This window comes from Medicago sativa, chromosome 8, assembly GCF_051527215.1.
Source record: "Medicago sativa cultivar Bolivia chromosome 8, Bolivia_mono, whole genome shotgun sequence".
In the NCBI taxonomy this organism is placed as follows: domain Eukaryota; kingdom Viridiplantae; phylum Streptophyta; class Magnoliopsida; order Fabales; family Fabaceae; genus Medicago; species Medicago sativa.
In genome coordinates this window covers 85,978,238-86,005,431 of record NC_140756.1, presented here as the reverse complement: position 1 = coordinate 86,005,431, position 27,194 = coordinate 85,978,238, and the positions used below count along the sequence as shown (strand labels likewise).

Here is a 27,194-nt window from a genome sequence, read left to right as displayed (position 1 = left end):
TCGTTTTTAATTGTTATTTTCTTGCCCTGCTTCGTGCTGGCAACATTGATAATTTACGTATTAACTTACCAAATGATGTTGTTATTACAAGGTACTTGGCGAGCCAGGGTTGCATTAAGCTTCTGTACGATTTACTTGTTTGCCCTGATTCAAGAATTGTCGCTGTCTGTTTAGAAGGTCTTGAGAATTTTCTGAAGGTTGGAGAAGCGGATAAAAACTTTGGTAACACCGGAGATGTCAACATGTATGCTCAGATGATAGATATTGACGTGGTATTGGAAAAGATTGAAAACTTGCAGAGTCACGACAACAGTGAAATTTATGAGAAGGCTGTTAATATTCTCAAGACATATTGGTTGGAAGATGAAGTTGAGAGGCTACCTCCAGGCAATGGTTCTCAACCTGGTTTTAACTATGGAGGCAGCGACCTTCAGGCCCCACCATACAGATTCAATTTCAGCAGAGTGTGATCATTGTATCTTGTACAAGAAATATATTTTGCTGTGGAGAAAGTATGTTGCAGCAGCAAGGAACCCTGACGCATGACAATGGAGATATAAGTCTGGATGAATTAGAAAGTAAAAGTGAACAAATGTATCTTTCCTCACACAATCCCCTTCCCCACCTTCTCTTCCCCCCTGATATCATATCTCTCCCAATTTGGAAATGTATAGCACTCCCTCAATTCAAATAGTTTTTTTTTTTTTTTTTTTTTTTTTGAGATAATTTCAAATAGAATCAAAAGAATTCTGCTCTTTACCCAAACAGTTTTGCTCATTCCCAAAGTAAATGTCCAAAATACATCTACGTATGTTAACTTACGCTAGTGTAAATGACGTGAGTTAACACACGCTGCGTGAGTTAACTCACGCAAAAAAAAAAAACTGAAACCCAACATGAGTTAACTCATGATGGTTTTGTTGCTCATTTTCAGGCCTTTTGTTGCTATTTACAAGCGTGAGCTGAGCCCCCATGTTTAAGTGCTCTTTTCTATTATTTACAATCTCATGCTGAGTATTTGGTTTAAGATTGTCATTGTTATTTACAAAGCCAATAGTTTCTGATGGCATCACATGATTGCCCCACTCAGTTCCTTCTATGTGATTTTCATGTTCAGTAATAACTTCACCACCATAATTATTCATGCACTCGGGATAAATGATATATAGTCATGCTTACCCCACTCAGTTTCTGATGGCATGTTGATTATAACTAGTGTTGGATTGTTACATATAGGTAGTGGTGGTAGTGGTTTTGCAAATGGAATTATTGGAAATGGAAACAAAACCGACGTGTGTTAACTCACGCTTGGTTTTAGTGTTTTTTTCTTTGTGTGACTTAAGTCACGCAGCGTGAGTTAACTCACGCAAATTTAACACTAGCGTGAGTTAACTCATGCTGCGTGAGTTAACATGCGTAGGGGTATTTTGGATATTTACTTTGGGAATGAGCGAATCCATTTGGGTAAAGAGCAGAATTCTTTTGATTATATTGACGCGAAAAGACCGGCACATTCTGTCTTTCCACTCTTTTTACTGTCGAAAATTATAAAAAGGTGTTTTTTTATGTAATTTTGACTAAAACTAAACAATTTTTTTTTACAAGTAAAACTAAAAATATAAATATTTGTTGCTTTCAAGTTATAACAAATTAAACTAACCATGATTATTTATTTCAAAGACACCAACAATATAACAAAAAAATATAATCTAATTTTTTTTTTAATGACACCAACAACAATCTTTCTTATAGAAAAAGTTGTTTAAGGGTATAATTGTGGTAATGAAAAAGTAAGTATAAATATATTCATCTAGTTTGTTACACTTTTTAAATGATAAAAAAAAATATTTTTTTAATATTTAAATTTATTTTTATCTATTTGTTACATTCGTAATTTGTATTGAAAATTAAGGACAATTTTTGAAAGAGAAATTTTTTTCCCAAAAGAGTTGAAAGATGTTATTTTCTTTATATATAGGATAGATAACTACATGAAATGGACATGTTAGTATAATAATTTTACTAAATTGTTCTTATTAAGAGCCCATTTGTTATAGTTTTTTAAAAAAAAAAATCACTTTTGAGAGTATTGCATTAGTTTGTTGTAGTTTTTTTAAAAAAAAAATCATAATCTAACAAAAAATCTATAAACAACTTCAAATGAGAAGGATGTTAAGAGTAGCTTGGCAAAAAGTAGATTTTTTTAGAGGAGAGAGAAAATATGTATCAAAAGATTGAACTAATTTTGTAACAAAAAATCGATTTTATATAGTTGTATCCAAACAAACTGAATTATTATTTTTTTTTAAAAAGTGATTTTTATTAGGGTAAACAAATGCAAAATAGATTCTGATTTTTCATAAAATCTCTATAAATTAATCTCTAAATTATTTTAGGACAAAATCACTTTTATTTTATTCATAACAAACGTGTCCTAATTTTACTTAATTACTGGATTAAGTTTATTGTCTGCAAGTTTTAGTTCATGATCGTACCTGATCAGAAGGTGATTGTCGGTGCTCTTTAATACGGTGGTAGTAAGGTGGTGGAATGTGTTAGGTTGAATACTGGAACGACGGGGGAGTGTGTACCTGCACACACACTCTGACGCTCAAGTCAGTAGAGGTCAGAAATGGGGGTTGAGAGATAAGAGAGATTCTCCCTTGGGGACTGCGAGGAGTCCCCTTTATATAGACTATAGAGATGGGTGTTTGCAGAACCTTTCTAAGGCATACGGGTGCTCGGCGGTTACCAATTCGTAGGTAGTGTAATCGTCGAGGAGAGAATCGCAGGAACGTGGGGAAAGAGACGTTACAGTTCGTTTGAACGGGTCTCTGTTGCTCCGAGTACCCCCTCGCGGAGAAGGGGTGTGTTGCGAGTAATATTGCCAAATGTAGCATTTTGGTTGTAATTGTTATTGGGCCTAAGCAAATTGGGCCTAAGGTCTTTGACCGGTCCAGAATAGTTCATAATTTTACTTAATTACTAGATTAAGTTTAATGTTCACAAAAGTCTTAGTTTATGCACTTAATTACAAAACGTCGTGATCAGGGTTGAACCCCGACTTCTTCACTTATGTGTGTGAGTTTCAAAAATTATTTATCATTTTGTTTATCTAAAAAAATACATTACCAAGACAACATGTCATTTCAAGTAACCTATAACAAGACTTACCTAAAAAGAGTGATCGAATAAGACTAGTCAATTTTATAATTTTTTTCCGAGTGATCTAGCGGTTAGAAATGAGGAATGTAGAGTTTGAACGCTCATCCATGCATATACAATGCAGTGTCCCTATCAATTAAGTTAAGCTCTTGTGACAACTTAATTTTATAATTTATAGTAATTACAAAAATAAAAGTAAGTTCATTTTGATTTTTTTTTACCAACAACATTTCGATATCTCTTAAATGAAAAAAATGCCATCTAGAAAAATCATGTTTTACTTATGTGAATTAAGACATTTTATATGGATTTTTTTTTTTTCAAACAACAATAAACTTGTTGGAAACAAGTACTGTTAGGAAAACATTAATCACCAGCAACCACTGTATCACAAAGATGGTCAAGAATTAGAGACCGAACTTTCAACCATTATATCACAAAAATGGCCACTAAACACTTAACGGGCCGATTAAGGCAATTTTTTTTATTTCTGTCTATTTTTTTTTTTGTCAAGTAGTCTAGCGGTTAGAGAAGTTCACCTTAAAGTGAATAAGTGGGATGTCTGGGGTTCGAACCCTGACCCCTGCATACAAATGCATTATCCCTTACCAAATGAGCTAAGCTCATCGGGGACATTTCTGTCTACTCTCTTCTCACGTGCCTTGCTCATTTTAAAAAACATTTCCGTTCCGATTATATAATTCAATTTTTTTTTGGATTATTTAATAATCTACTAAAACACATAGATCATATTTTAATTGAACGATAAAGAGGAAATAAAGAATATATCCTTTGTCGGAAATAAATAATATGGTTAATAGGCCTTTACCCCCTGTAATATAGGCGACTTTTGGTTTTGCCCCCTGCAAAAAAAAAATTTAGATTCTGTCCTCGTAAAATGAAGATTCTTCAGGTTTGCCCCCTCACCCCAATGAGTCAGCATAATCTCCTACGTGGCATGATGCATCACCTTTTTCTGATGACGTGGTGTGCTGACTGTATAATTATTTTTATTTTTTTATTGAGGTACACATGGCATTTTTATTTTTTATTTTTTAAAAATTTACAGGGGGTAAAACCAAAAGTCGCCTATATTACAGGGGGGTAAAGACCTATTAACTCTAAATAATATTAAGAACATCAAAGTAGATGTAAGAGAACCTCAAAGAGATATGACTTCAAAAAAACAAAAAAACTCAGAGGGATAAGAAAACACGAGTATGAACCCGAAACGATAAGAGGTTGAGATTATAGAAACTTTTTAGGATTATTTTTTGCATAATTAAAATTAGGCTAAATTACACTGTTGGTCGTTTAAGTTATTTAATAGTAACAAATTGGTCTTTTAAGTTTTTTCTTTTGGTACCACTTAGGTCCTTTAAGTTAATTAATTGTAACAAATGGTCCTTTAAGTATTTTTCGTACCATTTAAGTCCTTTTAAGTTGTTTAATTATAACTTTTAGGCCCAGAATAACTTACATTTTTAAGATAAGAAATCCCCAAAATTGTTACGATTAAATAACGTAAAGAATGACCTAATTGATATGGAAAAAATCTAAAGAACAAACTTGTTACAATTATTTAACTTAAAGAATCTAAATAGTACCCCAAAAAAATTAAATGACTAATTTGTTACAATTAAATAACGGGGTAACCTCCCTTGAGCTTACCTCAGTTGGTAGAGACATTGTATAATGTATGTAGGGAAGGGGTTCGAACCCCTGACACCACACTTTTTCACATTTAAAATGTACGAGCTCTAACCACTAGCTTACTTACAAAAAAATAAAAAATAAATAACTTGGTAACAATCATTTTGGTCCCTGCATGTGTAACGAGTAATCACTATAGTCTCTCAATACTCACAATAACTCATTTCATACATGACTGAAATGACAATAAATAAATATTTATAATGATTCATACGACAACAAGTAAATATATTGAAGGATTAATATGACAATATTAACAAAATATTTTAATGTGAGAGGTTACTTTGACTAACGAAGTGCACAATCAAATATTATTTTAAATTTGATACATTAAGAGACTATTTTGCCTACTCATTACATATTTATCGACTAAAATGGCTATTATCCCATTAAATAACTTAAAACATCTAGGGTCCATTTGGATTGACTTATTTTAGAGCTTATGCAAATAAATAAATAAATAAATAAGAATTAATGTATTATTTATAAGTTTGTTAAAGCAGTTTATAAAAAAAACAACTAATGAACATATAATTTTCGTTAGTAAGCTTAATTATTTGTATAAGCTATTGTTCAACTACAAAATTAGAAAGAATACAAAATTGCCCCGGTCTCACACTCACACACACTTTACATAGTTATTAAACCGTTTGGCTTTTGTTTTCAAATTATATCCTTTTGACTCTTACACTCTCTTCTCCGATACCATCTTGCACTCTTTTCACCACCGACTCAACCTCGATTATATCCTTTTGACTCTCTTGAAAGAGAGTCTTGATTATCATCGACACTCTCTTCTCCTTGTTACCATCTTTTGCACTCTTTTCACGACCTTCACGATGCCTTTGAAACGAAAAAACCAAGGGGAAGATATCGATCGGGAGATTGTGAGACTTTGGAAGCGACAAAAAAACACAAACAAACCCAATTTCGATAATTGTTTCTCGAATTCAGACAAAGAGATGGTGCCTTCATTTACACTGGAATCAATGGATGAACAACAATGGGGTTTTTGGAACGATTTCCGCGGTACCAATGAAGCATCAACCTCTAACTTTGTGGTAATTTATTTATCTAAAAATTTAGTCTTTTCATTCTTTTTGAACCCATTAGGGTTGTTAATCAATTAACTTCATATCAGGATCCACACTCCAGCACCTCATCATCGTCAACAAATTCGACACCAACAACAACATCAATGAGCGTGGTAACTTTCTTTCTTGCCCATCTTTTTTTTTTAAATTACATATGTGATAGAATTAGATCTAGGTTTACCAGGAAGAGAAAGGGTTTAACATGTCATGAATGAGGTTGGTCATAGCCTCTTTTTGTGAGTGGGGGTAATGATAGGGTTTAACATTAATTGGGGGTGTGTTAGGTAAAAGAGGTGGAAATGGGTTGTGTATTTTGGTTTCCCGTGAGTGTAACTGGATCATTTGGGTGAAGGAAGGTAATGGAAGGAATAGAGAAGTGCCTTGGCAATCAAGGTGTGCTCCATTTCCAATCATAACGGAAAATTGGCGACTTGTTTCGGTTATGAGGTTGGGGACGAGGTGTGCTCCATTTCCAATCATAACTTAATTAGACTTTCTTTCTTGCCCATCTTTTTTTTAAATTACATGTTTAATTTATCATTCTTTAACTTTTTTTAACTTATCATTCTTTTCCATGATTAATCAGTCAGATTTGGATGATGATGATGATTTGACGGCTGATTTGCTTTGCGACTTATTCACCCTCAAGTGTAATTTGCATGATGAGGGCTCTACAAATGAGTCTAGTTTGCCCCTGGTAATATACTTACCTTACCCTTGTTTTTATTCTATTTATCTTGACACGTTACATTGTTCCTCATATTGTTTAATAATATCTATATGTTTGGGTTTTTACAACTTACTGTGTGTCTCTCTTAAATTACTACTTTATGTTTGGGTACAAGTGTGGAATATATGTTAATAGCGGGTGGTGCAACACAGATACCTAATTGTTTGTCTTTGAATTGTATACCTTAATTATGTTTCTCTTACTACTGGTATGTCTGATTAAAATGGGAAAGTTGTTTAATTTTCTGATCCTGCTGATATTTTTGGAGGAAATACAGCCCTCAGTTGTTGTGCAAGATGAGACTTCTCCCACACTTATCGTGCCCGGTCCGGAAATGCTTCCTTCAGTCGCTGAGCCGGAAGAGCCTTTTGCCACAGTCATCGAGCTTAGTCCGGATGTGCCCACAAGGAGTCATATTTTGATTTTGAGTAAGTCAATCAATTTTACCTCCCTTCTCTTCAAGAAACAACTTAAGGCTACTGTTAGAATGATTCAGTAGAAGAATTATTGAGGCAATTAGAGAAACAGAATGAAAGAAATATGAACTCTGTTTTCATTTATTGTGGATTCTGATACAATAATAGCTCTATGTGAACTAACAAATTTTTTTTTTTTTTGAGCTAATGTGAACTAACAGATATTGAGTAATCTGAGTGGTTTTGTTTGAACTTGAATGTTGTGTTTAATGTGTATAGTACTAATAGGAACTATAACTCATTTGTTGGACTGTCGGAATTAGCGGATAATACAAATAAATTCTTATTCACGTGTTAAACATATGGATTGTCAGATTTTGTGTATCGTCTAATATCACTGTCCTCCATAGCTCTGCGAATACTCAAACACACCTTTGTCTAATATCATTTTTTTTTTTCTGTTGGATCTTTCTTGCTGTTTTTTTTTTTTTTTTGTTGCTCATGTTTACATAACTGCTTCGTGGCATTTGGTTGTTTCTATGGTTGAACGTTTTTATGGTTTTGCTCTTGGTTGTTTTATAAATGCAGCTAGTCACAGTGATTTACCCTTTGTTTGGTTTTACAGGAATAACCCTAGGCATCGAGGTCGAAAGGAGGGAGAGTGGTCCAGATCCAGAAGAAATATAGAGATTTCTCACTATATGAGCTAGGATAGGCCGCAGGATTCACCCTTTGTTTTGTTATATACATTGTAGTTAACAAATTTTTTCATCAGAATACCTTGATTTTGAGTAGGATTGCCTTCAATTGAGGGGCTTTAAGTGCAGAGTACACTTCCTTCTTTTCAAGAAACAACCTATGGTGTACTCCATTGTGATTGATATATTTGCTGTATTCTTTGTTCAAAATAGCTCGTATTTCCTGTGGTTGAGCTAAACCCTGGCTAGTCAAAAATACACACGAAGCTTTTAGTAGCATCAACTTGCAATTTTTATGGTGGAATACATATCAAATATGCATTAGGGAATTCGATCTTCACCACAACATATCGAGATTGACTACGGTTCAGTTCACTAAAAATCATAATTATTTTTTTAATTTACTTTTTGAAGGGACACTAGTTTAAATCATTAAATTTTATTATATCAAACATTCATTTACATCAAAAAAAAATCCAAACGCCAATGCGTGATGTATTGACGATGCATAAATTATGCGGTCTGAGGTTCGAACCCCGGCCACTACAAAAAAAAAAACAAAATTTTGTTTACAAAATAAGGTTGAATCAAATGTACTTTATTTCAAACCTAGGCATAATCATGCAAAATAATACCAACATTACGTTTGTTAAGTATGGTTTTGAATTGAGTCAAAAAAACGGAGTACGGTTTTGAATTTGAATCTTGTTGTTAAAATATGTGGTTTGGTGGTGAAATTCTACGAAAGGGAGTCCGTCAAATTTCTTAGCATCAAAAACATAACCAACGGAATTTCTTTGCAAGGCCAAAATAAAATGTTAAACATGATAATTTGAAATAATTTTTGGCCTTAATTCTTTGAAAAAATAATTTAAACCTATGTAAACCCATGTAAGATATATCATCGACATTGTTTTATGCATTGAGGAGGATTCACATGATCACACTTTCATGAATATATGATAGTTTTTTATACTAAAAATGACTGACTGCTTTGTATAACTTTTTTTCCTTCATATTAGAATCGTTTCCTATATCTAGTCTTGTTAGCACGATTTTTTTTTAGAGTACCATTAGATTTATTATACTTTACAATATGTCTAATGTTTCAAGGATTTGCATAAAAAACATATTTGAGTATGAAACCTCAAAATCAGTTCGATTTGCATAAAAAACATATTTGAGTATGAAACCTCAAAATCAGTTCGATTTGGATCGTGGGTGGAACAAGAATTGGTCGTAAGGACATGCTCATGATCATGATCCCTAAAGCATGCTCATGATCACTGTCTTCATCTCATAAGGACATGTAGCCATAACATAAAATCACAAATAAGTACCAAACCATGTTCATGTACAAAGAATTCATAACTTCAACATAAAAACATGAAACTACTGACCGAAGAACATAAACATCCGGAAAAGAATAGTCAGAACAAATGTCTTGAGCAACCAAATAAAAATATTTACACATGACAGTCATTTACTTTGAAGAACATAAAATTAAAAGAGGAAACAAAGCAATTTTTTTCATTATTTGTTATTGAAGTTAGAAATACTCCTACGCGAGTTTGCAGATTTATCAAAACCTTGCTTCTGCAATTCTGCCCTAACCCAAGCATACCTCTTCAAGAACACCCTAAAATTAGAACATTGCTAGAAATGTTGCTACAATAGCAGCAGTCAAAAATTGCACATGCCTTGTGCATTTTATGCGGTCAAGTTCTGTAGTTGATTCATCTTGATCAACTATGAGTGTCCAGACTAAACCATTATAGTACACTACTCCCAGAAGTTTGAAGAATATTTGACATCAATGAAATTCTGTTGTCGAATAATTTAGACTCGGATTGAAAATAGCTAATTGCAGAATGATATCGTGCATATGTGACAGCAACTATTTACACCGGTAACTGCAATCAGAAAGAACTGGCGAGAGTCTCTTCTAGACAGGAATGTTGTCCAGAGAATACCCGTCAAAGTCAAACTCATTCTCGCCTTGTCCAATGCCTTCCTGCTGCAAGAAACACAAAAAATGATTTGTTTGTAATGGAAAAAGTATATGCAAGCATATGAATATTTTGAATCCATAGAAAGAATGAATTATGAGACGACAGACCTGTTTCAGAAGTGCACTCATGAGATCATCCTGCCCGAAATTATCAGGGAAGAGGTTAGTATGGGAGCTCGCGTCAGGAACTCTTTCAGCCTTAACCCTTGTTGAATTTTCAACATAAAGAGGATTGAAATGTTGACTGCCACCATTTTGGAGATTACCTTGTTCCAAGCCTTCTCCAAGAGAGAAAGGAGATTTTCCAAGCAAAGAAGCATCTCTGCTATGTCCGGTTTGTTGAGCAGAAGAAAAGCCCTGATGGACTAAAACCGACGGAGAGACATCGATGTTGCCATGTAAAGGATTTGCATGCGATGAGGAATCATATGTTAGACCTTGGTTTGTCATCCCCCAATCCCGGGATTTCTGCTGGTTCAGTTCGTTAAAAATATCATAACTTGGAAATCCAGCTGATCCTTTAATTCCCGAATTAACTTCGGCTTGAAATGAGCCTTTGGTTGTGATACTAGATATACCTGGAGTGCTTCCGAGAGGGAAATTACTAACAGACATTTCAGTGCTTTGATTCATGGGAAAATTCAAAAACGAAGAGCTCTGTGGAACAGGATTAAACGAAGGCGCTCTACTGCTACTAGCCATGTTATTTCTCCCCATAAGACCGTCAGAAATTCCATTTGACACAGTAGACTGCCCCAAGAGGTTCGGTAATCTTGGAACATGAGAACCAGTATTTTCACTTAGCATTGGACCTCTAGGTTGGGATTGTGCCATCTGCATCAATAAGGGATTTCCCTGTGTAGCAGAAGCGGGGACTCGCATATTCATGTTGCCAAGGGACTGTGCTGCAGACTGGTGCAAATTGGCGAGTTGCTTTGGCTCCATGTTAGTAGGAACTCCGTGAAGAAGATTTGTTGGTTTATTATTACTACCATTCAAAAGTTGTTGTTGCCCTTCTCCAAATCTCAACCTTGGGTTTTCAAAACTGAAAAGGTTCCTTTGATCCATGAGAGGCATTGGTAAGCCTGATTTCACAGTTGACCTACCAAGTCCTGCTGCTTGAAGAGTGGCTAGACTTTGCGCTGGGAGCTGGCCAGCTGCTGCAAGAGTTTGAAGGTCAAGTCCGTTCATTGACGAAATCGTGCCAAATGATGCCTCTTGTGGGCTGAGAAATGAATTATTCTGGTGCTGAGAAACTCCACTCAGCCTTCGAAGATACAATCGATATTTCTGTAACAAAAAAAAAAAAATATTAAAATGTTACCTCGGTTAGATGACCACAAGAAAACATAGGGATATAAAATTTAACTTGGGTCCTTTCTGAAGTAGGCGAATAACAGTATGATACCTGCAAGTGGCTGGCAACATTTTCTCTAGTGAGCCCAGGAACATTCATCAATTCCAGAATTTTTTTGGGAACAGCCTCTGCGCAGAAATATCAAACTTGAATCAGGCAAGACTAAAAATAACCACAATACTTCATAGCTAAGGTACTCAAACAAATATTAGGGACAATATACTAATTCAGAAATATAATTCTTTTAAAAACACTGGATGGTGAACCAAGATGAGATTGCTAAGGTTTGTGATGGAACATACAAGAAAAATGTATGACGGAAAATGAATACATTCAGGATAAAACTGTAATTTAAAAAACTCCCTTGAAGCAGTTCAATCTATTATAGAACTAATAGAGGATCCAATAAGAAATGAATCAATAGTAGAACTTCCAGGGTAGATAGAGAACTAAGAAAATGTAGGAAAAAAAACATTGAGAAAGACAATACGCTAAATGGTTTTAAAGAAAATTTGGTTTCTGATACCAACCAATAGGATGAAACTTGATTGCTGAAATTGTAAAACCACAACTGAATCTTAATTATTCATAAAATTATAGACTAGTATAGTTTGAAAATTGATTCACACAAGTTGATAGTCTACAAAATCTAGATGCAATGATTCAACCATATAGTCTTTTAGATAGATCTGCACAGAAAACAAAGGATGAAAGAAAAAAAAAACTTTTGAAGAGTCCTGGGTGAGGATACATACTGTCAATTCCTAGTTGATCCACAGCAGCCACAAACTGTTGATGGAGCTCGACAGACCAAACAACCCGAGGCTTCTTTAGTGTTGACGAGTCATCTCTATCGTCACCTTCCTCTTCATCATCCCTTCTCTTTCTCGAGTTTCTCCAATTTCCTTCATTAGCAGAAGACGAATAATCAGCATCATCAGATGCTTTTGGATGTCGATCTCCCTCGTCAGCACTACCCGACTGCTCCGTATCTTTCCACTCGTTCTTTTTCTTCCGAACCACATGCTGCCATATGTTCTTCAAAGCCTCAATACGAACAGGTTTAATCAAGTAATCACAAGCACCATGTGTTACACCCTTCATAACAACACTTTTACCATCATCGGCAGACATCACTACAATCATCATACAAAACATTTTAGTCTCAAATCTCAGTAACAATACACTCTACTAACAGATCTAAGCTAAAAAAACAAAACAAAAACCAAAGTACTTACTAATAACTGGAAGGTCCATTTCCAATCCAATATGTTCCAAGAGTTTAAATCCATCCATGTCTGGCATATGCACATCACTAATAACAATATCAAATCCATTCTTGTTCTCTCTGAGTAGCGAAAGCGCAGTCTCAGCTCGATTGCATTTCGTAACTGAAATGAACTCAACAAAATTATCACTCAAAATTCATAATCAATTAAATCAATTGAATAATAACAATTAAGTGATGAATCAAATCAAAAACAAATCTGAAAACCAGTAGCTCAAAACCATGTTTCAATGGTATTTTAAACTAAAAGAATCAAAATGAAAATCAAAATCTGGCTTTTTCAGCTACAAGATATTGATGAACTTCATGATGTGAGAAAATAATTTGAAATCTGAAATTGAACCAGCCAAAGAAGAAGAAAAAAAGGTCTTACTTCGTGATTAATTCTACTGTTTCATAAATCAAATTCTGTTTGAGACAAAAAATGATCAAAAAATAGTTATACAAAAAAAATGATTTTTTTGAATAGTTTGCATATGGGTTTTTCAAATTGAAGATAAAGTTAGTTTTTTTTTTTGTCCAACTAATCAAGTAATTAAGCGTTGAAATTGAACAGAGCGAAATTGAAGCTTAAAGATAGTGAAAATTCAGTTAGAAAAAAACAAATTTTACCTTCATAAAGACATGTGCGCAACATCTTCTCAAGAATCATAAGACACGTGGGATCATCATCCACAACGAGAACTCGTAAACCCGCCGGAAACTGATCGGAACCTTCACCGGATTTCATAGTAGTAGCAGTTGAAGTAACAGTTGATATTGATCCTTTTCCGTTGTTGCTTAGATTCATCATAGCTTAGAGAGAGATCCAAAACAATAAACAAAACATGAAACACAACACAACACAAACGTTAGTGTTCACATATTTAGTTTCATTCTTCAACTTTGAAGTTCAAAGAGAACGCAAGAATCGGAGAAGAAAGAAAGAGAAATAATAATAATAATAATAATATTGTTCTTCCATATCAAGCTTATGTTATGACCTCTTAGCTTTGTCACTGTTTCATGCTGAATTAATTTCTTGGGTATTGAATTAAATAATTAATTATAATTAAAGTTTTACTAACCAGTAGGATTCACCTTGATTTTTTTTCTCTTTATATAATAGTATTATTTTGAATTGATAATTATTTCCTAAAAACATTTTTTTGACTGAATTATTAAGTATTTTCTATATTTCTTTACAATTATGTATTTTCTACTTTATCCAACGAAAAAAAAGTATTTTCTATTTCTAGTCACCGAGTTTTCCGACCAAGAAGATTTGATAATCCAAAATTCGGTATAAAATTAAATATATGTTTACATCAGTCGTGCGTTCCTCAAATTCAGATGAAAAACAATGTTGACATAAAAGTTTAATTATTACGATGAAAGCGATATTAAACGCATGTTTGACAACAGAAACGTCAAACCAAACGCAAAATGATTGTTGCAAACTGAATTCAATTTCGAGTTTAGTTATTTTAAAGAAAATAAAGTTTATTAATGCATACTTTGACAAAATTAATGTTATTTTGTATTGATAATTTCTTTTCTAACGACATTTTTTGACTGAATTATTAAGTATTTTCTATATTTCTTTACAATTAAGTATTTTCTATTTTATCCAACAAAAAAAATTATTTTCTATTTTTATTCATCGAGTTTTCCGATCAAAAAGATTTGGTAATATGAAAACTCGGTCTAAAAATAAATATATGTTTATAACGGGAATGTGTTCCGCAAATTCAGGTGAAAAACTACGTTAATGTAAAAGTTCAATTATTGCGATGAAAGTGATATTAAACGCATCTTTGACAATGGAAGCGTCAAACCAAACATAAAATGATTGTTGTGAACTGAATTCAATCTCGAGTTTAATTATTTTAAAGAAAATAAAGTATATTAATGTATACTTTGACAAAGTTAATGTATTATTTATTTATATGGAAAAATCACTGTTTTCTTCTTAACCTTTTGATGTAAGAATAATAGTAATTAATGAAATTCTAATAATGATTGTTGAGTCATGTGTGTACTTGTTGAATTTTGATTATTCATTTGATGTATGCTTGTTGTTTTCATTATTAGTTTAATTTAGACGTTATTGTTAGTACTATTATTTAAAAATAAAAAATAGAAAGTTGGGGGCTCCTGAAAGAGTGGATCCAGCTCATTCATTGGAGGAAGGGACCCTCTGGCCTCTTCTATCTATCTATCTATCTCCATCTTAAATCTACATCCCGACACATCTCAACTGCTAACATTTTCAGATTTTTACAGCGCCTATATACGCAAATATAACGGGTTTACCCGCTCACTTTTCATTTCTTTGTTAACTTTTTCTAAAATTGAAAAATAAAATTAAAACTAAGATAAATTATTTTATTTTTTAACATTAAAATTTTGATTTAAAAAAACCATAACCGTAAAACTAACTAACAAAGTTTGTTCCTTCAAAAAAAAAAAGACTAACAAAGTTTGTGTTTAGGTGTGGGTATCTCTTGTGTCTGTCTTTGTACATCTCTTTTGTAATTAATTTTTCTTTATATATTGATTTTGCCTTTAAAAAAAAAATCCATATTTATATTTTAATATTCAAATAATGTAACCGTAAAACTAATGAGCAAAGTTAGGGGAACAATATGTCATAAGTAATGTCAAAAAAATGAAGGGTTGACAAAGGTTAAGAGTATTGATTTATATTGAATCAATTCATTTAACTTTTTATAAAGATTAAATTGACATTAAAGTGTGGGAAATCAAGGGTTCGACCTCCATCTTGTAAATATCGACCTTTCCATTATACAAATGAGGGTGGTTTAATTCGCGTTTAGGTGGTTCCTATAATCTTTTTACGTATTAATTCAATTCAATTCAATTTGGGTGATTTTTCAGAGTCCATCGGTGAGAGGACTAAACTCTTCTGAAGTCATCCTTCTCTTAATTCACCATTATTAAGTCAAGTCCATAAAAAAGAAAAGAGAGAGTACTTTCTTAGTCATCCTTCTCTATAAACACTCAATTTCACACCACAATGAAGGTGCTTATTTAGTTTGATTTCAAAACTCAAGACTTCTAACTTCATTCTTTAGTTCAAATCAGTTGAACTATCCAACCTCCTTAACCATCGTAAAAGCTACGATTCAGTTATGTGCAATTGCAGAACACAAGTATTTAAACTAGATAAGATCTGTTGTGGATATTCCACCATGAATTATTAGTAAATAAATTAATAATTGATATTATATGAATCTACTAACAAATTATAGATGATTAGATAGTAACTCTTTTTTTTTGGTACAAAAAGATAGTAACTCTTAATTATTTCACTTTACTAACTAGTCAGTTTAGATGAGCTTGATCATCTCCATGAATGTGTTATATTCATTAACCAAGTCATTTTTTTATTTTTGCAAAATTCGGTAGCCAGGTTGAAAACAAATACCACATCAAAATTTGGATCACCCTGTAATGGATGGCAATTCATTGAATTGACCCAGAAATACTTAATCGGATGGGATGCACATTGACATGCACACTATGGAAACGTAACTAATTAGAAAAAGTGCTTGGAAATAGCATTGATGTGCCCAAACTCACGTTGCCGGTATAATAAGATAGTGTTATTATTCCATTCCTAAGCAATGTTGATTTATGGCAACCAGCCACCACATTCATTGTGCTAGAGGTTTCCGTTTACACACTACGAACCAAAATTGTTGTAAGAAGCCAAAAGACTGATATAAATGAAAAGATGATTCCAAGTTAAGCAGAAGAGAAGATGTGTCTATTAAGGAATCAATACAAAGCCCCTCAAAATAACAAGCAACAAAGAAAAACAAATACCGCTGATAACATCATTACAATGTGGAATATCCTAAACAAACAGACGGATTTGTCCACCAAACATGAGAGTCAAAAAAATAATTAGGATTGAACACCTTAAGTCATCATCAAGAATGATGCTTCACCTTATCAACCATATGAACGATAGATGACTCTTTAGTTAAAAAATGTGAAGGTCACGTCTTCCAAATTATTCAACTAGTAGTCTACCATATTGTTTGAGGATAGATGTGAACCAACATTATTAACTTAACGGGTTTAATTTCGTCAAAAAAAAAATTTAACATATTTTTTTTTATAATTCTTAGAAGTCGAAATTATTAGATCAAACATTGTGATTGAGATTTGAATCTTGTCTCATTCACTTGTTTGAGTGAATTTCTAATTGTTATCATGATCTTTTCCCGAGTTAAAAAATACAAACAAATAAAAACAAGTTCAATTAACAACAACCAAACCTCGTCTCAATCGAATCCAACCTGATTATGGTTCAAATATGATTGAACCAATCATCCAATATGAGTGGTTTAACCGATGAATTTAGTCCCATTTTTGTCTTAATTCTCCAATTCTGAAGATAAGATGATTTCAATAAATTAAAGTTTAATCAAAAGGTAAATAAAACACTATTAGAGATGTTTCAATCAAATGTTTTTTTCTAACCGTTCATTTTTTACTAAACCTCATTATAGTGTTTTTTTGTGTGTGAACCATTTAATTTCTAAAGGAAGGAGACTCAATTAATTCAGATGAAAGGGAAGTAAAGTAGGCCAAAAATTGTTCTACCCATAAATCAAACTCGAATTCTTCCGGATGATTCATCCTTTGTCGAAGCTCGTTAATCATTTGAACTTAATTACTGGTTGTCTCGTAATAGTTTTTTAAACTTTGTTTGAAATATTAATGGTATAGGAGTACTCCCTCCATCCTAAAATATAATAGTTGGAGTATATATGGTATAAATTTTGAACAAAATACACTAATTTTTGTTGACCAAATTATGCTTATATCTCGGAACAGATGAAGTATTATATTAGACTTGTAGGTAAAATGAAAAGGAAAGGAAAATTGTAACTTAAGAAACGGAGTGCAAAGTGGGTATTCCGTTCAAGAACTTTTTGGTTCTGAATGTTGTACAAAGGCTGAAGCTCAACTTTTGAAGCGACTTCAGCTAAATCCATCCAACTAACTAACTTAAATTGAATCTTTCCACAGTTTTCCACTGTTGTTAACTTGTTATCTCTGTCTGTCTCTTGTGTTGCTTTTTTCAGGGTGCACTCTGACTCACTCTTTGCCTTCTTTTAATTTTTAAACAAAATTAAATTATTGATCAACCCTATTCCCTAAGCTGACATGTGTCTCACACTGCCATTTCCATCGGATAAGATCTCCTTGGCTCATATTGTTCTTTCATTTTCAACTCACTACGAGCCAACTAGTTATTTTACTTTCCAAAATTCTACTGCAAATTAAAAATGGTGTTAGATAACTAATTGGTGGAATACTTGTGACTAATTTGTGAAATTGTTTAAGATAATTTAGTAAATAAACAATTCATATGTCAACTTTTTATTGGTGTTATTAACCTTTCTCTGCTCGGGAAAAGGAATTATGATAAACCAAACTTCAATCGAGAAGTAAATAAAGGCTATGTTTGGTAAAAATAACGGATAGTTGATAAGTTAGCTTATAGTTTATAGCTGATGGCTGATGACTGATAGCTTATAGCTGATGAATGATGATTGATAGCTTATAAGCTAACTGAAGTGTTTGGTAAAACTAGTTGTTCAACTAGCTGATAAATGTAAAATGACATAAAGGACATTCTTAATTTATAATAAAATCATATCAAATAATATTTAAGTATTTGTAATTTCGTAATCTAAATTTTCTTTAAAGAATACTTTAAAATAATGAAAGGTATAATTTCATTAAAATGTAACACAATTGATGGTATATTTTTTAAAGAACAATCAAAGAATAAAGAACATGTCCGTGAGCTAAAATTCTTCAAAAAAAAAAATGTCCGTGAGCTAAAAAAATAATAATAAAGAACATAACACTAAGGTATATTTTCATAAAAAAAAAAAAAAAACTGAAGGTATTGTTGCGTTGCGTCAATTTTTTTTAAGGAGTAACCCAAAAAAAAAAAAAAATTTAAGGCATATTGTATAAAAAAAAATAACAACGAAAGCCATAGAGTAAAAAAATAACACTAATAGTATATTGTTCCTTAAAAAAAAAACTATTAGTATATTGTTCTGTAAAAAAAAATGGCATATTGTATACAGAGAATTACAAAGAAAGCTGGTTGGTGTATTTATTAACAAGGGCTAGTAATATTTTTTTTTTAAAAATAGACAGTGGTATTTATTATGGAGCTATATTATAATAGATTGTAGTGGGTAAAAATGGAATTTAGATGAAATAATAAGGGTAAAAGTGGAAGAAAAAGTGAGAAGCTATAAACTATAAGTTCAAACGCTACTTGGAATAGCTTCTGAAAAATAGCTTATAAGCTCGTGAAATAAGCTATAAGCTCATGGTGAAAAAGTGTTACCTATTGGAACATGTGTGGAAATTGAGTAAAGACTAAACACGGATTCTCATGTTGGGTAGAACTAGTGTTGTGTGAATTGAAAAAAGTGGAAGTCCCACATCGGATGGAACACACATATTAGTAGTGTTTATATAGTGGGGGTGTACCTCTAATTAATGGGGGTACATAAGCACTAGAGAAAAATATATATTGATATATATTTTATTATTTGGAAATGATAAATTAAATAATTAATTTAATCATTATTAGAAAGTGCTTTCTTAGTCCCCAAGTTTTGCTAAAATATTTTGGAACGCAATCTAGAATATTTTGGAATACAACCTGAAATATTTTGGTAGACAATCTATATGTGAATTACTTAATCACAAAGTAATATATTACTTTTTCCCAAAGTTTCTCATATTACTTGTTCCCAAAGTTTCTCACTTATTAGTTGTGAATTTTCCCTATAAATAGAGAACTCACATAGTGCATTCCACACACCAAAGAGTTTCATTGAGTTGTCGGGAACTCTTTCTCTCCTCTCCCTTTCTTGACTCGTGTTGACGAGTCTTTCTTTTCTTCATCTTTTTTTTTTGTCCCTTCGGAATTAAGAGTGTTCTTAAGACCATAGTCCCTTTTCGGTTTAATGTCCCTTCGGAATTAAGAATGGTCTTAAAAACATAGTCCCTTCGGTAATATACGTCCCTTCGGAATAAAGAGTACTTTTAAGATCATAGTCCCTATTTGGAATAATAATGTCCCGTCGGAATCAAGAATGATCTTAACGGTATATAAATATTATAACAATATTTTTCTATTTGAGGAGAAATGGTGGTAACACCTTATTTGAGTGGTCATAGTACAATATTGATAGTTTGGAGAACTTAAAGGTTAGAATGGTGGAAATACCATATTTGAGTGGTCTTAGCACCATAATAGAATGGTAATAATACCATATTAAAGTGGTTTCAGTATTAAAGAGTGGTCTTGGTACCATATTTGAAGGTGTAATTCTCAAACGGTTTTCTACGGTGCAGTAGTTAACCGCACAGTTGTAGCTGGGCTTGTTTTATCCTGGAGGCGGCGTGGTTGATAGTCTACATTGCACAATTTTGGGTAGTGCCACGAAACATCTTAAAGAGAGCGACCTGGTCGTGACTCAACCTAGTAACAACTTCGGTAGATAATAGAATTTGGAAATCCAAATACAACAGTTTGGAAATCCAAAAACAACAATTTTAAGACGTTTCTATCTGCTATGTCTACCGAAGAAGTTACTTATTTAGATTCAATTGTCCCTAAATAAATCAAGGATAAATCAAACAATAGAATTACATCTTTTGACTGACAGGACGAAGTAGTTGTTGTTTTTAAACAACAACACGAAAATCCATCAGAGAACAATACTGGTCTTAGAAGCCGCATTCGAAACATTCCATGTAGCATGGCTAGTCTACCTTTTCATTCATATTATAAGAATGTGACTTCTGTGTGGTTGCTAAAGAATGTATATAGGCAATTGATGTGACGTCATTGGTGCTACGATACTCATTCACCAGTCACTAGAATCATATCCATGAAAGTACTAGTCCTTTTAGCCGTTGTTCGTAACTCGATAGTGCTCCAAATGGATGTGAAAGTTGCCTTTTTTTTATGGTGAATTAGAAGAAGAAATCTATATGAAACAACCTGAACGTTTTGCGATTCATGGACAAGAAAACAAAGTCTGTAAGTTAGATAATTCTTTGTGAGGTCTAAAAAGGAATGACATAAATTTTTTGACATTCTAATGCTATCAAATGAGTATAAAGTGAATGAAAGTGACAAATAATATTTGCACGATCATATGTCTCTATGAAGACAACTTGCTCATATTTCAGTCTTTTTTTCATATGAATTTTAAATTTGATGCTAGAAAATTCACATGCAAACATATCAAAGGAACATAAATGACGTGGAAAAAGATAAAGGATGGGATCGTTATTTAAAATTAATTAGTTAAGAGACACAAGTGTAATTTTGCGTAATTTATTTTAAGTAAACGTTTTGTCATATAAACATTTTTATCACCTAATCAACAATTTTATTTTTCATATTGCTAATATTTTGTTTCCATTCTATCACAGTTAACTTTTAAATAACTAAGATCAAGATGAGTAATATTTAATTGGGCAAAGTCAAATGAAAAATATTCTGGCACATACATAAAACACCCAAAAAAAAAATTAAAAGAGAATAAAACCAAAATGATGTTAATTGATGTGATTACATTATTTTTGTTTAGTTTTTCATTTCATATAAGTGTGTCCAAATAATTTTGATTTAGAGTTGTGTCCGCAGAATACTTGCTCCATCAACATATATAGCATTGTACCATCAAGTTGAACACAAATCATTTGTTTGAAACGATTATCTTACAAAATAATAAATAATATATATGAAAATAAAATAAAACTACTTACTAACGGAAATATATAGGACTTATTATTATACTAGTACTTAGGATTAGGAATGAGTATCAAAATTCATGTTTAAGCAAGTCAAGCACTCTTGAATATTATAATTATAATTGTATTTTGGAAAAATAGCTTTATTGTTATTTTATTTTTTTATAGTGCAAGAAAAGCAGTGAAGCATAACCAAAAAGCAGCAATCTGCAAAACGTATATTCGTTTGGGAACCTTTTCTTTCTTACGATGAATATAAAAAATAAAGAAGAGCACACATGAAACACTTTTCATTGTGAAAAGGTGGGAAATGCTTTGGTTTGTATAATAAGCAACAAAATAACACAAAAGGCTTTTAATAAACAAAACTATACTCATATATCTAATATTAATATATATGTTACCTTGAAACTGTGACATTAGCCACTCACTACCTCGTCTCTTCTCTTTCACTTTGGTTTCTCCCAACAGATTTGAATCTTTAAAGCTCATGATTCAATATTTTATGAATTATCATTCTTTGTTTGTTTCGTTTTGTTTATTATTGTTTACTGAATTTCAGCTTTTTATGGGTTAGAGAATAGCGAGAACGAATTATATGCTTTTAAGGAAAATGGAATACTCCATGTCACTGCTTGGTTGAAGTTGAGAGAGACAATTCTTGTGCGGAATTTAGAAATATTTCTTGTTTTTAATTTCTGTTTATGAGTTTAAATGTGGGTTCCAGCTGAATTGAGTAAGCCACGTGGCAATTCATGAAAACTGGAAAAAAAAAGTATAAGCAACTTTTCCTTGTCTTTCTATCTTTCCTAATGCATGCATTCCCTTCTCACTTTCACCTGTGCTTATAGAAAAATACTTTGGTCACGTTGAGTTTTGATGACATTGATGATTTTAGTGTATTTGATTGATAAATAAATTATTTTGATGGAAGATAATAGTTAATTGAAAAAAAGATAGAGACAAAGTCATCAAAATTGTCAAACTTAAAATCATCTAAATAAATCTCGTATTTATTAAAATCTTGAGTTCCATATCCATCGATGTCACTTCCCGTTTTCTACACTTTTTTTCTTCGTTACTTATAATTGAAATTGAAATGTAGCATAATTAACAAATCCTCCTTCTCTCTTGATATATATTTGAACTCTTGATGTCATATAAAATAATATTTTAATTGTATGTTGATATGAAGTATGCACTACGATTTAGTAGTGACTAAATCTTTGTTGAATAGGTTGTTAGACACACAAGATTGGTTATATATGAGATGAGGCACATGTGGTTATGATAATATGATGAACTATTAATTATTATGATAATATGCTTTTTTAAATAAGCTTTAGATCTAATCGGTGTAGTACAAAATCACACTTCACATCAGAATTTATGCCATTGCATGAATATGTGATAGAAAATTCTTCAATTATATCAACTCTATAACGTTATATTTTACCACCCCAATGCTTACTCACAAATGTGTAGATCATTCCTAGCAATATTATTGTACTTGTTCGTTGTGACTCTTATCTCTATTATCAATATGGAGTTCAACATTTATCTTTGTGTCTCAAGTTTCCTACACACTAGACTATCATTTTGATGAAAAGAATCGAGATGGTTTGAGGAATTTCACATGCAGAAGAAAATTAGTCCTCTGCATCCTCTGGACGGTTAACATTTTATACCTCTTTGAGCCATAAGAAGTTGGTAGTCATTTTACGACACCGAAAAATGTTTTATATTATTTTTAAAAATACAATGAAAAGAAGAACTTTGTTTCTCCATTATTTTCACATTAAAAAAAATAAGGTTAAAAAGATTTTGTTCCTAAAAAATTACATCTTCTCTTCTTTCATGAGATCAGCCTTGCCTTGGGTTCAGATGATGTAGGAACTGCCTTTCACATATGCTAGTTTCTCTTAAGACCTCTTTACTTTGTATATATATATATATTTTTTTTAATTTCTAAAGGGGTAAACGTTTTAATTGTTAGCAATAAGTTCTTTCAAAACAAAATGCTAATATGAAAAGTGAAACTCTTGAAATGACCAATCATAAGGGAGAGAAGATGAAATATTAGAAATAAAAAATTAAAAAAGTCTACGTCAACATAGTTCAGTTGGTAAGAACAATACATTGTTACATTTAGAGATTGATGTTTAAACTCCGAATAACCTACTTATTTACCTTAAAAGATGAATTCTAACTATTAAACTACTTGAAGGAAAAAAAGACGTTTTGATGGAATAAACATAGCGTAGATTATTTCCTTTTTTTATTATGGTGTGTGTGGCAATTTTGATTTATCACGCTTCAAAAGTACGGGAGGTCCAAATGGCCGCCAAGATACTACATACAAACAATTCACTAATTTTTTAATGATAAATATTAATATGTTAATTGTTATGTTAGTTTTTTTCTCCTAGTATGAACTTGAATCATGGACTTCCAACTCATCAACATTTAACTCAAATCAATTGAACTACATAACTCCTTAAAAAAACCAATTCACCCTTGTTCTTATACACTTACGAGAGTTTCTCTATGATCCTTTTAAATTGCTCAAAATACAATAAAAACACCTACCGAAAGTTTTTTTCTTTCGAATGTCAAATATTAAAACGTTAACCCTCAAAGTTAGATTTCAGTAAGCTTTATGAGAAAAGAAAAGAAAACCTCCCAAAAGATAATTTTCGATTGGATTGGGAGCTATGAGAGAGCAACACACCGGCTGAGTTAAGTTAACCACTAAACTAATGGAAGTCAAAATTGCGAGAACTTTTGGATTAGGACACCAAGTTTTAACCACTAAACTCAACTTTATTAACACTTCAAGCTGTCTATGGGCCTGTGCTGAAAATCCAATGTGGTATCAAAGTGCAATACAGGTGCCCACCCACATGTCACAAATTCATTGGAAAATTGTTGTTCTCACATTAAAGGAGTCTAGGAAATCACGAAAATATCTAAATAACTTCATCAGCAGTTAATTACTGATGAATTTTAACCGGCAACAGTTAATTGCTGATAAAAATTGATGTTAAATTTGTCATTTTATGGTGTTTCTTAACCTTGTTCAAGGCGTAAACAACAATGTTCAATTCGTTGAGTTTATGATCTATTGGAATTAGAAGAAGAAAAATGTGGATAGGCCACTAACAATTCATATTAATAAATGAATGAAATGAATTATCTATCAAATATTTTTTTTATGCAATATTGATTCTTCTCTTGATGGATATTAAGTATTTTCTTGCATAGTAGATGAATATGATGGATAGAAATAATAGATTATCTTTTTTGAAAGGGTCAAAAAAATAATACAAATAATAAATATATTTAATAAATTCTATTGACATCGTTTATTGCATGCATACTTTTTGTTTACTTTAACCATCCATATCAATTAAATTCATGAGATACAAATGAATTATTTAAAAGTAAGAGATCGTAAATTCAAACAAGTAAGCCACAGACATATGGTAAGATAGACTTAGGAAATATATACTCCCTCCATTCCTTTTCTTTTGATGTTTTAGGTGATTGCACAAATATTAAGAAATCATTAAATTATATGAATAAGTGTATGGTTTATACTAAAATACCCTTACTCACTCCTTGATTTTTTTTTTTCAAAATTCTAATCTCCTTAATTATTTACACTCACCACACAAATTGCATTTATTATTTAAACTTCTAATTTTCTCATTCTCAAACTTATCACATGACTTTAAATTAAACGTGGGAGCTGTGCAATTGTTTTTTTTCCATCTCAAGAAGAATATACACAGTCGGATGAAGAATTTGAAGACTTTCTCACTAACTAGTGGGATGTGGAACAAAAAAACTCAAATGATGGTATGTAGAATTTCCGTTTTTATTTTATTTTTCTTGCACCAATCTCTATCTTATTACTACTACCATCTTCACGTTATTTACTTGCATCATAAATTTTTATACTCCCTCCGTTTCAAAATGAATGTCGCTTTAGCCAAAAAAAATTGTTTCAAAATGAATGTCACTTTCAGTTTCCAATACAATAATAACTTTTTCTTTTCAATTGTAACCTCCAATTAATACTCTGCACACTACTTTAAAAGTATTACTTTTAAAATTAACCAATAGTTAATAAGGATAATTTGATAAAATAACCATTCTCTTCCTTTTAATCATTGCATTTCTTAATATGTGTGTAAACACCTAAAACGACACTCATTTTGAAACGGATGGAGTAATATTATTTCCTTATATCAAAATTGAAAACCTATTGCATGTGTTGTTATATATCCAAATGCATTATTTTTCTTTTAGTGAAGTAATTCCGATTATTTCAGATTACTACTCCTCGGCAGTTGTACTCCTTCTAAATTTTTTAATCCATTTTTTAATTCAATTGTGATAAGTCAATAGTCCCAACTTATTTAATTATTAAAATGTGTTTTTCAACAAGGGTAAAATTGGATAAAAAGTATTAAAAATTCTATAACATCAAAAGTTTTGGAATAAATTTTAAGTTCTAAAGCATCAAAAGAAAAGGAAAGAAGGGAGTATATTTTTCTTTTAAGGAACTAAAAGTGGTAAATTTTTACACTCTAGAAAATAATAGTGTGATAACTTTTTTGCTAATCAATTATCCTAACGGCTAGAATTCACATTTTTTAAAGAAAATAAATAGAGTAGAGTATCTCGAACTTGAACCTCTATCTATGCATATAATAATACATGTCTTTATCAACAGATCTATACTCACAGGGACAATAGTGTGCTAACTTTCTTTCGGTAAAAAGAAAAAATATAGTGTGATAATGATAAGGTAATGCAAGTAGATAAAAGATAGAGGGCCCACGTCAAAGCGGTCCACATCATCAGCGAAAGTGAGGTGGCAAAAGACATTGAACCCATAGCCCAACGTGCCACGTGGTAAATTAGAAGCAATGCAGGTGTGGGTCCCAGTAGAGATTAATTAAGCTGCTGCACAAACAAGAGGGCAAAGCCACAGGTTGCATCGTAGTAAGTGGGCCAACGCGTAAGACGCGGGACCCACGCCAATTCATTTGTCATAAAAAGGGTCCCACTTATAACGTACGTGCGCATCTCATGCATGTCCTTTTCCAGCAAGGCAATGCCTACCTCACAATCACAAACACAACAAGTGCTAGCCAGAGTCAGACACACAACACAAACTTTTGGCTTATCTCTTTATTAACTTAGTATTAATTTTTTGTTCTTACATTACAAACAAAGTTACAAAAAGACTATGAAATTAATCTGGAAATATTATACATTATTACATTAAGTTGAAGAAGAACAAAAAGATTGCATAAACGTCCAAGAGAAGGAACCATGATGAATTAAGTTGGCTAGGAAACAAATATATGAGGTAGCACCCTATAAATATGTTCCAATGAGATATTTTAATTCGGAATATGGATAAGATGAAGAATGTCGAGTAAAAAGGATTGAAGTGTATTAAACAATGTGAATAATATCTAATAATTGCATTTTACGATAAGAGATGTACTACATCGGTCCTTAATGATAAGATCATTTACAAAAATAAAAGTCTTGTCTCATGATCTAAGACTATCTCAAATTTTTATATATATATATTACTTTTTTTTAATGTATCCCTTATTAATACTATCGATGCATATTTGAGTGCGAAAAGATAACCTTGAAAGGGGTAATTTGATAATAGTCTCGTACATTTGTGACAAATTTATTACTCTTGCAATTTTTTTTTTAATATCTACAGTTTTTGTAAGATAATCTTGTAAAAAGAGATGGAGGGAGTAATACAATTTTTACGTGCAAACTTTTTTTTTTTGAGCAAATTTTTACGTGCAAACTTAAGACCCAAATAAAAACCTCAAAACTCAAGACCTTACATTATTTAACA

General features: G+C 31.9%; 3 protein-coding genes across 6 annotated transcripts in view; 2 read left to right on the top strand and 1 right to left on the bottom strand.

The window, feature by feature from the left end:
* LOC146902652 (importin subunit alpha-2-like) overlaps nt 1–567 on the top strand; it is a 29,747-nt gene extending 29,180 nt beyond the window's left edge. For 2 of the 3 annotated variants that reach the window (XR_015021138.1, XR_015021137.1), the window contains one exon: nt 92–224. Coding sequence is in view for 1 of the 3 variants with exons in the window: in XM_085731539.1 (XP_085587665.1) it covers nt 178–470 (293 nt within the window). In the remaining 2 variants the exon portion in view is untranslated. Of the gene's footprint in view, nt 1–91 lie in introns of all 3 variants that reach the window. The other variant, XM_085731539.1, reaches the window with a different exon arrangement.
* Nucleotides 568–5,573: 5,006 nt separating this feature from the next.
* On the top strand, nt 5,574–8,092 carry LOC146902651 (uncharacterized). Its single transcript, XM_085731537.1, has 5 exons — nt 5,574–5,939; nt 6,020–6,085; nt 6,559–6,669; nt 6,980–7,130; nt 7,744–8,092. Exons 1-5 carry the CDS (start codon nt 5,718–5,720, stop codon nt 7,803–7,805), a joined length of 612 nt encoding a protein of 203 aa, XP_085587663.1. The 5' UTR covers nt 5,574–5,717; the 3' UTR covers nt 7,806–8,092.
* A 1,015-nt stretch (nt 8,093–9,107) lies between these two features.
* On the bottom strand, nt 9,108–13,424 carry LOC146902650 (two-component response regulator ARR2-like). Of its 2 annotated transcripts, none has more exons than XM_085731535.1 (6): nt 13,085–13,424; nt 12,423–12,575; nt 11,940–12,320; nt 11,236–11,312; nt 9,936–11,117; nt 9,108–9,833 (listed from the first exon to the last, which is right to left on the bottom strand). In XM_085731535.1, the coding sequence occupies exons 1-6, from the start codon at nt 13,263–13,265 to the stop codon at nt 9,762–9,764; spliced, it is 2,046 nt and encodes a 681-aa protein (XP_085587661.1). In that variant the 5' UTR covers nt 13,266–13,424; the 3' UTR covers nt 9,108–9,761. The 2 variants fall into 2 exon arrangements, with proteins under 2 accessions (XP_085587661.1, XP_085587662.1); XM_085731536.1 differs by having other exon boundaries at nt 9,108–9,830.
* Between the last annotated feature and the right edge of the window lie 13,770 nt (nt 13,425–27,194).

Excerpts from the sequence above, each read along its gene's own strand:
- LOC146902650 (XM_085731535.1), bottom strand. The coding sequence starts at position 13,265 with ATGATGAATCTAAGCAACAACGGAAAAGGATCAATATCAACTGTTACT. Across the intron at positions 11,313-11,939 it reads GGATCAACTAGGAATTGACA|AGGCTGTTCCCAAAAAAATT; the intron begins GTATGTATCCTC and ends ATTTCTGCGCAG. Across the intron at positions 11,118-11,235 it reads ATGTTGCCAGCCACTTGCAG|AAATATCGATTGTATCTTCG; the intron begins GTATCATACTGT and ends TTTTTGTTACAG.
- LOC146902651 (XM_085731537.1), top strand. The coding sequence starts at position 5,718 with ATGCCTTTGAAACGAAAAAACCAAGGGGAAGATATCGATCGGGAGATT. Across the intron at positions 6,086-6,558 it reads CAACAACATCAATGAGCGTG|TCAGATTTGGATGATGATGA; the intron begins GTAACTTTCTTT and ends ATGATTAATCAG. Across the intron at positions 7,131-7,743 it reads GAGTCATATTTTGATTTTGA|GAATAACCCTAGGCATCGAG; the intron begins GTAAGTCAATCA and ends TTGGTTTTACAG.